At 30.2% G+C, this 13,623-nt stretch overlaps 1 protein-coding gene across 1 annotated transcript; it reads right to left on the reverse strand.

The window, feature by feature from the left end:
* Window positions 1-783: 783 nt before the first annotated feature.
* Window positions 784-5,242, reverse strand: LOC133296085 (protein indeterminate-domain 5, chloroplastic-like). Its single transcript, XM_061495033.1, has 4 exons — window positions 5,050-5,242; window positions 4,712-4,890; window positions 3,792-4,188; window positions 784-2,248 (listed from the first exon to the last, which is right to left on the reverse strand). The coding sequence occupies exons 2-4, from the start codon at window positions 4,863-4,865 to the stop codon at window positions 1,105-1,107; spliced, it is 1,695 nt and encodes a 564-aa protein (XP_061351017.1). The 5' UTR covers window positions 4,866-4,890; window positions 5,050-5,242; the 3' UTR covers window positions 784-1,104.
* Window positions 5,243-13,623: the final 8,381 nt, after the last annotated feature.

Genomic DNA, 13,623 nt, shown 5'->3' on the forward strand with positions numbered 1-13,623 from the left:
TCATATTATGTCAGCAAATGATGTTAAAAGATATCATTTCGAGGGATGATCAAATACAGGGTTTGGGAACGTTTGTTGATGATGTGTGGAATGAAGATGTACTTGAACCGTTTAATTTCTTGATATTGAGTGAACTATTCAAGAAAAAAGGAGGGTTAAAAAAAAAAAAAAAAAAAAAACTAAGTAAATCAATAAATATTAAAGAAGATATAATATTACTCACTTTTGTAGTCACGGACTACACGATTCCCGAATGTGGAAACAGATAGATCACTTGCGACAAAAGTGTCACGTATACATTGTTTACCTGTAATTACTATAACGAACATTACAGACTACTTTTTCAGTTGTTACACAGTACGGTCAGCGAACGCCCTCATTAACTTCAGAAAAAAAATCATTCACAAATTGAACAAATGACATGACGTGAGAGCTAACCCTAACGACTAAGAAAGTACGCTACAGTGCATGTTATCATGCATGCTGTTAAGATATAGAAGAGAATATAAATTTCAAAGGTAGTCAAACATAGTGATCGATGAATATTTAATTAAAAGACTAAAGGGTCCTCCTCATTAAGCAAAAACAGTGTCAACTATAATCTTAATAGCATTAATTATTCCCTAAACATATGGTATTAGGTAAAAAATTCATAATTAGCTATAATTTTTTTTTTTTTTTTACTCAAAGTTTGAATACCTTTATATATATATAGTCAATATTATATATCATGATGGAATGGAGAATAACGAAACAGAACTGAAATCAGCAACCTTTGTCGGTTCCCTTGGAATATAGCCAACATGTGAAGATTCTCAGAAAGTGAGAGCCAGCTTCCTCGTTTGGTGAGCAGTGTACAGAACCTGGCTTTACCACGTGGTTTTACTGTTACCAAGTTTACCTCTTGAGTCATGAAATTCAATGCAACAGTAAATTTATTACTTGTCTTATATCACTGTCAAAGAGAGAGTGAGAGAGGAACTTACTTCTCTAGAGAATTTGAGAGAAAAGTGAATTAAGAAAAATACATGAGTTGCAAATTTTAGAATTGAAACCCTAATAATAAACATATATTTTTTTTTCTGCATAATTAATTTACCCAGCTTAATGCAGTGTTGAGCTTCCAAAAGGTTGGTTTGCATGTGCTGGTTCAAGTTTAGGATCCAACGAGCTCATAGTACCACCCATGGAGTGTTGTTGTTGTTGTTGTTGTTGGTCTCTTTGTGAAAACCCACCACTCATGTTTCTCACCATTCCTCCAACACCAAGAAAGTCTAACGTTAACTTATCAGATCCTCCAAAGCACACACCAAGATTTTGGGACATTTTTTTAGGCTCCTCTTGATCATCTATGTTGTGAAACTGACCAATTAGGTTGTTTTCGTTCCCTTTAACATTTCCAAATATGGAAGTGTTTCCATTGGCAAGAGAGTTCATCAATCCACGTAGATTATGGTGCTCGTTTTCCATGCTTAATCTCATACCTTGATCACTTCCAAATGTGGCAAGATTATCAGACACAAGTTGACTATGATCAGATTCTGCACCATTGGTTGAGGAGCTACCCATTCCTCTTAGTAAAGAGGAACATTTGGTTGTTGTTGTTGAACCCATTTGAGCAGCTTTCTGAAGCAATGCAGTGGCAGACATGTGTGAGCACATGTTCTCTTGTTGCACTTGTGAATTGCCAAAGAGTGAAGACAAACCTAACCCAACTTGATTATTTACAGGGCTATTAGATATGATGTTGAATTGGTCAGAAATTATGCTGCCACTGCTATTGCTATTTGGAAAGAAGCTGAGGTTAAAAAGATTGGTTGGTGAAGCAGAATTGGAGTTATTGGTGTTCCCTTGAAGATCAGGAAGTTGCATAAGACCATGCATTTGCTTGCTTGAGAATGGTCCTTGTGGAGATTGGAGGTCTTGAAAACCTTGATTTGGGTCAGTCATGAAGAAAGCTGATGAGGATGACATTGACTGGGGTGAGTGTCCAAATGATGAGTGATGCTGCAAAGGAGAGATTAAGTGCTCAAACTTTGGTGCAACACAAGCATTTCCAAGGCTCAACATGTTGTTAGTGGTTGCTTGGTTCTGGTTCTGGTTCTGGTTCTGCATTTGGGGTAGGCCTAAGGTCATGTGGTTTGTGCCATACAGATGAGTCCCCAAAGTGCTTAAGTTGGAAGGGTGTCTTGCACTCTCATGAGCTAGTGCATCACAAAAGGCTCTATGAGTGATAAAACTGTCACGCCTGAAACAAAACGTGTTATATATTGGAATGAATAATTATTTCATAGACAACATCTTATATAAACACAAGTCTAGTCATACAAATTGGCACTAGGGAAATAATCCAAAACTTATAAATTTATATATCCCAGCTAGTATGCGGATTTGAGGGTTGATGAGAGAAAATATATACAATCACCAAGCCTTAATTATTACAATAAATATGCATGGTTGATTGACTACATGATCAACTTACGTAATTAATTGAAAGAAAATGATATAGAATTTATCCTAGTTAACAAAGTCAAGAACCTAGTGATGACTTTGCAAACCTAATAAGATCCTTAATTTTATGATGAATGATGATGCCGGAAATTTGGAAAACACATGACAATTTTATAGCTAACCAAATCTATATAGGGTAAAAAAGAAATTAAAAATATAAACAAATTAAGCATTGGACAATTATTTGGAATATATTTTCGTTGAAATTAATTCGGTCAACTATTTTGAAATCAAGAAAACTACCTCTACCAAAGAAAATAATATTAAGAAAACTAGGAGAGAAGGAAAGGGCCCAGAGGACTATGCCAAAATCTGATACACACCAACAACTCCTTATCGAACTACTACTTTGAGGTCTCTCTTTGATCACTGAAAAAGAAGGAATTATTTTCAAAATTGATGAAAGTCAATAATCATAAGCCCAGTATGGGACCAGCCTCAATAAATGAAAACTATCTCATGAGTTGTCCATTGTCTACCATGAGAATTCTTGTGAGAACCATCGTACGTACCAACAAAGGGTTGCTAAATTCTCGGAAAATCTATGAGAAAACATGAACTATAGATATGCAAAATTAATGCAGGGAATTCGTTACATAAATAAAATCACTTGAAAAAAAAAAGAAAAAGAAAAAAAGAAGGGATCTAGCCAGTACAATATTTAGGAATCTTGTAACTGAAAACAAAACATATTTGAACCACGCAAAAATATCGAACCCAAAAGAAAACAAAACCTAGCAACTTCAACTCAAGGGAGAGAACCAAAAAAAAAAAAGAAAAAAAAAAAGACCACCGAGTGTCACTGTTTACATTGTTGCTTAACTACACGTGAATGAGAATAAGGATAAGCAACGTTGTTCCCGAGGAACAAAGTTGAACTTGTTTGTTTTGTCTTCTTAAAACATTTCAATTTTTGAACCCCATTTGTACAGTATGCTCACGTGCGTGCTGCTGCCACATCCCTCCACTAACACCCACACACTTAAACAAAACCAACACAACAAAAACGGTACCACGGTCTTGCTCCAATTTATCTTTTGTTAGCTAGGAGGATTTTATGCAGCTACCATGCTAACATTCTTTTTTTTTTTTTTTTTCCTTAAAATCTTACCCAAATCTACTAGTCTTAGTATCCATATATGAAACTCTTATATTTTACATAAAGTATATAGTTAGGTGAAGGATGTGTATTTTACAATATTTGTAGCTAAAAAACTGTACGTTTTATATGATAATTAAGCTACAACAAACATTCAATAGATATAAGGTTTTATTGTTACCTTGAGAAGAGAGTGCCACAGTCACATCTATATTCTCTGGTGCCACAAGTTTTAGAATGTGCTTTCCAATCAGATTGAACAGCATATTTTTTGGAGCATTTGTCACACTTCCATTTTTTCTCACCATGTTTGCGAGAGTAGTGTTTCTTAATACCAGTGAGGTCACCAAGAGCCCTTGAAGGGTCATGGTGGACGCATGTGGGTTCGGGACACAGATAAACCTTTCTCTTTGGCTCTTTTGTAGTCTTCTGCTTTAACTTCCAAGGCAAGTTGTGTCCTCTTCTGTGAAGCTGTAGGTTTTGCTCCCTTTGGAACCCTTTGTTGCACACTTCACATATAAACCTGTTTGTTGCCATTAGTGTCTTCGGTGATAGTGCTATCACCTCCGCATCTGGATCTATACGTTTCCATTCAAAAATATAAAAAACATGCCAAACAATAATTAATTATTAGAAAATTCACAAGATTAAAAAAAAATTATTAAAAAGAGAAAGCTCGAAGACAAAGATTTCCATGACATACCCTTTTAATTTCAATCCATTTCACATTTATATGTTTCAAAATTAGGATTCCCCCACATGAGCTAGGGAATTACATTAATGAGAAAAATATATGCATTCAATTACATGCTGAAATTGAATATATGCATAGGGAAGTACTGAATTTTTCAAAAGGAAAAATATTTTCGTAATAGCTAAAAAATATCATTAAAAAAAATGTAAAAAGAAACCTGGCCATTCTAACTTTTCTTCAGTAAAAGAACTTGATAGCCCTAACTAATATTAACAATTTAGGGTTTCCTTGTCATGTTTGTTTCTTGAGAAGAAACCCAGCAACAAATTTCAAAAGGGGCATTTTCACATGTGTTATGTAAATGCTTTAAAGTAATCAAACTATGAAGAATGCATAAAGCTACTTGCATGGTGTTCCAGGCTGATTCCTTCTTTTCTTTTGAGTAACTGTGGTTGGAGCAGCAGTTGAGGAAGCAGCTGTGGAGGATTGGTGTTGTGTAATCTGACTTTGATTTTCTTGTCTGATTCCCAAGAACTGTGTGGATGAGGAAGCAGCAGCCATATTTGTTTTGCAAACTTGAGCAAATCTGGAATTTCTTAAACTTGTCAAAACCTATAAAAAGTGTTTGAATTTCTTCAACTGAAAGAAAAAAAAACTAAATTCCATGCTTTCTTGTCTCTTGGAAACCATAAAATAAAGAAAAAGAAACAAAAGGCATAAGAGAAAGAAAGAAAAAAAGAAGGACCTGAAGCTATATATGTTTGATTTTCCTTGCTTTCTTGTCTCTTTAAAAGATTTAAACCCAGAAAACACCAAGGAGAATTTATCAAAAGGAGACAGCAACAATCCTGAGATGAAGAGAAGAAAACAATATCACTCTGTATACCTACTACTCATCTTCTCTCTTGCTCTTAATGCCTAAAATTTTTTGCTTCACCCTCTTGTTATTCCTCAATCATTTGATGTCTTGTACATAAATAATACTTAGCATACTTGTCCACCCATACGCATACCCATATCTCTTTCTTTCTCTCTCTCTCTCTCTCTCTCTCTATTTTGTCTTTTTCTTTAAAATTTACTTGTATGCATTTTCCTCAACTCCTTGTTGTGCATTTTGTAATGGAAAATAATTTATAGTGTGGTGAAGTATATAGCAAAGTGATATATATGGAGGGTAAATTATGTCACTATTATGCAGTTGTTTCACAGCACAGGCTACTGTGTCCTTAGCAGTTGATGGTTTGGGGCCACCGACCTGTAGGCCTTACAGTCTCCTTATCTCTCCTTCTCTTGTTTTGTATCTTATTGCCAATTACAAGCACATAACTTGGTTCTTTCCTCATTTCCTTGCCCACCTCAAAACATTATTATTATTGTTGGAATAAATATTCTAATTGGTTTTTGCTATGTACATTCCACGAATCACTTAATTAAACCCCAACTTACAAATAAGGTAAGTGTAAATGTAAGCATAATTACCCTTATTTTTTTATTTTTTTTTATTTTGCCAAGAGGCTGTTTAGTGGAATTAAAAAATAAACAATTTTTTTTTTATACAATGGATATTAAAACTTATGGCCTCATGAAAAGTACCCAAGCCCTTCACTACTATACAAATTCTAATGGCTTAAAAAAAAAAAAACAATTTTAGCATCGCTTGAAGCTCACCCTCTTGTTCTTGCAATATACGCTCCATATCATGTTAATTCCCAAAAAGTTTTAGATATCAATTTAGTCTTTCATTCAATTTGTTAACATAAATTTAGTCTCTAAATTAATACTTATATTATATTATTAATATATATATATATATATATATATATATAAGGAAGGTTATAATTACAACTCTTTTTTTTTACAACCTCTTGCAACCATATCTTAACACCGTTGATTTTCGTCAATCAACGATTATTATTTATTGAGAATTAATAATTAATTAATAAGTTTAATTTGAGAAAATCATAACCGTTGATTGACAAAAATCAACGGTATTAAGATATGATTGTAAGAGGTTGTAAAAAAAAAATATTGTAACTATAACCTATATATATATATATATATATATATATATATATATATATATATATATATATATATATATATGACACAGAATCATTTTATATTGATATAGGTTACTTTCTCAAATTTCAATGGTTGATCCTATTAATATCTATGAGTAGATCAAGGATTAAGATTAGGGGTAAAACTTTTTATTCTTACGCCCGGTGTAATTAATCTTGCCCTTTTATATTATTACCAAATTAATCTCAAAAAATTAAAAAAAAAAAACTAATTACTTATGTCCGGTGTATTTTTGAATGGCCAATTTGATTATTATTATTATTATTATTATTATTATTATTATTATTATTATTATTATTACCATCATCATCGAATATCCACTTATTTTGTTAATTAGCATTAACACCCTAATTATCTGTTCAATTTGGCCTAATGCAATGAATTTGGATAGTATAAATAAGCTTTTGGTATTGTTGGTGCATACTCTGCACTGATGTAGAAGTTTTTGTTTTGTATGAGGAAATTATGTATATCTTTAAAAAAATATTTAAATTTAATTGAAGTTTCCTGATTTTCCTAAAATCGAATGGCTCGAAATAATCAGTATGGTTGCAGAATCTGCGCTATAGTTTTAGTCTTATAAATAATGCTTCCGAATCAAGCATTGTATTATATAAATAATTAATGTATTGGGAATATGTGACCAATTGTTTTATTGTAATATTATTAGGCATTGAGAATTGTTATGTATTTAATTACAGTACAGATTTCTCATGATCACTTATTTTAGCCACTAGATAACGGCTTGACCCCACGTTGTGACTTTTTTAAACAGTTTAAATTATGCACAATCTCCTCACATGTTTGTACAATAATCATTCCACTTGAAGATTTCTTCAGATTCTCCTTATTGCCAGTATGTGTGTGTGTGTGTGTGAGTCAGTGACAATCCCAAGTTTTCACAGAAAAAAATTGTCATATAAAATACAAATAGACTTCATTCAAAACTCGTGACCAAATGCTGCAGGTCATTGAATCCAATTTCCAGCGAAACAATGTTGTCCCTAGTAACAATTTTTATTTGATACAAAAAAATACTCATTTGGTGACATCTCATTTGCCACTAAAGGAGGTTTAGTGACACATTTTTACTAAATTGTTAGAATGACGATTAATATTTTTTTATTAAAAATTACGGTGACAAACATTTCTAATAAGATATATTTATGTAACAATAGAGTACATAGTCACTAAAATACTCTTTAATGACAACAGTAGTGGTGGGGATGAAAGATAACTATTAATAACAACAACCATCACAATGATAGCATTAGCACTATGCTATTATTAATGAGATCAATCGTTCTCAACATAACACGCTGAAAAAATATTCTGAACAAATTTTCAAAGATATATTCATATACAGAACTTCAAATTAATAATATTCACAAGATTCTAAACCGCATAATTAACTAACTAATATCCAACACACAACTCAAACAGCACCGTTTACTGCCTTAGGACATGCATGTTCAAAATCGGTTCATAATTAACCGTTTAGTGCAATGCTTAATTAAGACAACTATAATGTGAGGAAGATGGTGTCTCCTTTTGAGAAAGTGAAGCAAAGTGTTCTTGTTTCATTGCACCAAAGGAATAGTCAGGTTATATGAAGACATATACAGCTTTAATTTTTATACCATGGCGATACTATATATATAAGGAGAAAATGTTTATAATATCATAAGTAAACTCTATTTCTCCTTCCTTTCCTATAGTTACGGAATCCATGAAAAAAAAAGAAAAAAAAGAACGCTGATTGATATCGATTTATACTTATCTTAATCAGATGAGGAATATATGTGCGTAAGAAAGAATGAAAATTTGGGTTGGCGAGTCATGTTTGAATAGACATGAATTTATCGTGAAAACGAATATTTTCAACACGAACACAATACAAATAACTATTTGTGTCTAAAACGTCAACAGTACACTATTTGTTTACTATAAGAGATGACCCGACACGATATAAATAACTTGTTATAATTGAAAATTACTTTAATAATCCCAAATTAACAAATAAAAATAGAGCAAATGGGTTAAATATATAATTCTTTAGTTTAAACAGGTATACACAACTACACAAGACATGAATATGAATACCCGTAATATGGGCATGACACAATTTTTTTCAAGTTAATTTTTATCAACACAAACACAATACAAAAAATCCATGTCGTGTTGGCAGGTTGTGTTGAAATGTGTCATCCATGTGTAAGTGAGGATATAAATGTTTACGTTTTGTTTAAATCAATACATTTATTTTATTTTATTTTATTGTAATAATCAATAATTTAAACAACATATATTATCATTATCCTTTTACGGTAAAAAAACATATATATTATCGTTTTGATTTTCAAATAATAATGACAATAAAAATTCATTTAATACAAAGCATTTTACTTTACTAAAGGGTGAGAAAATCAAAATGATGAATTAATCGGTATTGATGTAAAAAAAAAACAAAATTGTTATAAAAAAAACAAAAAACAAAAAACAAAATTATAATACATGAATAACGAGTTTAATTGCACTTCAATTAGCGCTAAAAAAAATTTCAAGTATTATCATAAATTTTTACTGAATCTTATGATATACGTTAATTTAAAAATAAGACAACTTTTCTTATTCATAAACTCTTGCATGTACAAAAAAGAAATTGACATTCAACCAAATCTTTAAGACTTGTGAAATAATAATATTCGAAATGCAACCCTTCACTGAATTACCTAGTGACCTATACGCTTCACCTACCTATGTAAATTTAATGATACGCAATGAAATATCAGCGTTGTGCGGGTACGGATGCAAAATTCTAATAAACTTGCACGTCAATAGGCCAAAATGAGAAAGACGCATGATGTGAGGATGTAATATATGTTTCTAAAACTGGTATTTATATAATAAAATTTGTATATCACTTTAAGTTTTAAGTATTTAAAAATAAAATAAAAAATCAAAATATCTATTTTTTTTATTACTTATAAAGAACATAAAAATTAAAAAATTTTAATGTGTAAATACTATGAATGATATGATTCTGCCAAGAGGAATAACAAAAAGGAAAAAGAAGAAAAGGATAGAGAATACAGACACATGCAGACATGTGAATTGCTTGTTGTAGCCAACGCAAGCGAGTGATTTGACATTCGAAGGACACATGAAGTTGGGTCACCCTGTGGACCCTCTTTTGTGTGGCTTCCTTTTCAATGGATGCTCAAATTTGAGACATGGTGTGGGCGAAAGTACCCAAAGAAGCACACTCCCTTTAAAAAGGAAAAAAGATAGACAATAATAATTTCTATATACGTACGGAAAGGAAAAATTTATTGATATCAATTTTTTTCTTGTAACCAATTTCGAGGTCAGGATAACTACAAGAAAAAAATTTATTAGTGACAAAATTTTATAAAATTTCGTTATAAATTCCTACGTCGCAAGTAAATTTTATCACAAATTTCTGTGTCACAAATTTATTTATGATAAAATTTGATTATTTGTGTCAAAAATTATTATTTGTGACAAAATTTATGACAAATTTTATTATCACGAATAAACTTTTTTGTTGTACGTCATTGGATCGGTTGGTAAAGGCATATTTTTGTGGTGTCTTCAAACAAATCCTAGTTGAATTATTACCAAAAAAAAAGTTTGTCATAAAGTAAACTTTTCTATATGTATATACAGAAATTTAAACTATATTATAATTTTAATATTTTTAAACTTATAAATAATATGCATCTTATATATATATATATATATATATATATATATATAATTTCACACAAGCTTTATCTTTCATATACAATTTAAAGTAAACGCCTTATGTATATTTCTATATTAAATTTTATAAACTTAGTTACATTAAATTTTTATTTTTAAGTAAAAATTTTAAATATTTATTTGAAAAATGATTTTAATATAATGAATGTTATTTAAATAATATTGATAAAGACTATCTTTAAATTGTAGTTAAAAAATATGAATTTAACTTTTGGATCAGATTAAAAATCAACTAATGTTAAATTTTTTATAGAAAATAAAGTGAAGGTGAAATAGCTTCTTTTAAATTTAAGTTTGTTTGAGTTTTTTGAAATAAAATCACTTTTAGAGAATGATTTCATTTTTTTAAATATTGGTTCTACTTATTCAAATATTATGAAAATGATAATCCGATATTGAATTATAAAAATATACTTGTCAATATACACTCAAGTTCTTTTCTCGTTACAAGAAAAAAAAAAGTTGTTTTTTTTATATGATTAGAGAGTTAGAATCAAGTCTGAACGATCATACTTAATTTCGCATTTTAGCCAGCGTTGAAAGCGATTTTTAAAAGTAATAAGACTTTTGGAAGGTCTAAAAACAAAATAAAGAAGGGAAAATATTTGTCCTTTTAAAATATATAAATTTATGTCATTTTAGATGAACGACGACGTTATTTTGATGCATAATTGGTATTTTTTATATTTTCTTTCCTCCACTTTCTCTCTATTCCTAATTTTATGAAACATAGAGAATATAAAAAATCAACAATTATGCATCAAAACGACATATTTTATCTAAAATGACACAGAGTGATGTCCTTTAAAAAAATACTATAAATAGCCATAGGTTTGTGATGCCAAAAATATTAGAATTATTTGAGTGCCAAGTTGCTTTACTTGTAATTTAGTCTCTCCTTTCCCTTACTCATTAAGTTTTTATTCTTTCATATATATATATATATATATATATATATATATATATATATAAAGAAATCAGAATTTTAAGATAATAAAAAAATATTATAAATAATACCTTAACACCAATGATTTAGTTAGTAACTCGGAATAGAAAAATTAGCTCAAAGTAATTTACTATAATGCTATAAATTATAGTTCTAGTTTTTAAGGGTGCGATAATATCTTTAGTATCTTTTTTTTCATCAAACACGTGTCTTCGTCCTTAAAAATCACATGTCTTAAGTTGAATTTTAATTTCCCAAAACAAAAGTTATTTGACTTTTTCTTAATTTTTAAATTCAATACTCTCAATTCACTCTTTTATTTCTCTTACTTGTTAATTAGAAATAAAATTTGATAATTTTCATTTTCTTAATCATATATTAATTTATTTATTTAAATTAATTTTTACATAATTTAATAATTATTTCTCTTAAATATATTTTTAATTCATTTTAATTAAAAATACTCGTATACACTTTATATTTGCTAGAAGGAATAGTAAAAGTTGCCCAAATGTCAGGCTAATTATAACCTAGAATAGACCGACACCCGATTTTAAAAAATATTTGTCAGTCGGATACCGACACGTTTTGACACACATCTGATATGTGGTCAATATTTTGGGATACGCTGTCAATACTTTGACACGCTCTGACACGTTTTTTTAACACGCGATCAATTTTTTCACACACGTTGTCAACGCTTTGACACGTATCCGACACTTTTTTTTTAAGGTCTAAATTTTTTTATTAATTAAAAATAAAAAATTAATTTATAAGTCAACTTTTTTCTATTTTGGAATTTGACATAAAAAATTAACAAGGTATGAAAAATTACTTTTGTTTTATATTTATATTATGAAATTTGAATATTTGATTGGTTATATGACTTATTGTGGACTGTGTTATGTATTAAATATAAATATCAAAATGTATCTTAACATGTCAAAAAATAACATATTTAAAATTAACGTGTTAATATATCATATCGTGTCATGGGTCGAGTATCGTTTCGATTCATAATAGATTATAACCTCGATGACCTCCTACTTACTGGTTTGTTTTATATAGTCAACAACTCGCTGTTTGGTCAATTCTGACATAGGCTAAGCGAGACTCCGGTTTTGTAAATCATGCTCCAAATTCCAAAAAATTTAATTGTGAAAAAGACAATTAAATCAATTTAAATTAATTTTAATATAATTATTGTGAAATTATTTTCATTTTTTATATATTAATTGGATTAATTGTTTATTTTAACATGTTATGCCCGGACACAACTAAAAATAAAAAATAGCAGTGGGTGATTGGGTGCTATACATATATTAGTATTTTAAAAGAGATAAAAAAAAAATTCAATGTTTATAGATGTTTTCCGAAAATCAAATGATGGTAGAGTAGTTGGAGCATGAGAACTGAACAAGTTTGGAATGTGAGAATGTGTTCAATCCTCCTCAGTATTATTTTTTAAAGGAATTTAAAACCTCAATTTTGAAATCCGACCTAAACAGAATTGTCTATCGTGGAGGATACATGTGATTTATCCAAAAAAAAAAAAAAAAATCTAAATAAATGTTCTCCGAAGTTTAATATCACATGCAGAGAATTTTGTTCACTTTGTGGTGCTACTGCTACTTAGACTGTACTGTACTTGCGTACTAGGAGTCTTTATGAAAGAAATAAGGAATGCCATCTTTTTATTATAGGATTTTTCATTGGGTAATCTTGTTACCAAGAGAGAGAGAGAGAGAGAGTATCGATGATGATTCTTGAGTAGCATCAAGTTGATGCAAACTAATATCTTGTGTACGTGAACTTTAACAAGAATGACATAACGAGTAACAGCTTTTGGCTGACTTCCTCTTTGTTTCGTAACTTGTCTTATTACCTACACTTTGGACAACTTCTTGTTTCATGAAGAAGAAAACCGTCACGCAATTTGGCCTTGTCTAGATATTTATCGTGTATTCAATGAGGGGCTTTCGTTTCCAATGCTTCGACTCTTACGGTCTCGTTTGACATTATTCCTCAATTCAGCTACAGACAAAAGGGTATATGGGAAGCGAAGGCAGGGAGAAGAACTACACAAATTTTTAGTTTGACACGGTCTACCAAAACAACGTTCAAAACAGTTAACATACATAAGGCATTCGTTAGAATCATAGGTACATTTTTAACATAATTCACATATCTGTATACATGATCATTGCTGAATGTAATGTTTATGTTAGAAAGTGTCTACCAGTTAAAAAAAATTCTGGGTAAAACTATTTGTTTCCCGGGTACCTCACTTTCTTTCAAGCTCATTTGTTAGATAAGGGCAGGATCACTATATTCTCCCTCTAAATCATAGTACCCGATACATGGTAGAACAAACAATGAAGGTTATGCATGTCGGCTTCTGTTCCATTTGTTACCCAAGAAAGAAGCAGCCTAAACGGTATGATAACAAATAGGTTTAGCTACGGTTTTACAATTTTGTAGCTTCTTGTTGAGAAAGTCATGGAC

Source organism: Gastrolobium bilobum, unplaced genomic scaffold, assembly GCF_033153095.1.
Source record: "Gastrolobium bilobum isolate Gb01-03AN ecotype WA unplaced genomic scaffold, APGP_CSIRO_Gbil_v1 utg10943, whole genome shotgun sequence".
NCBI lineage: Eukaryota > Viridiplantae > Streptophyta > Magnoliopsida > Fabales > Fabaceae > Gastrolobium > Gastrolobium bilobum.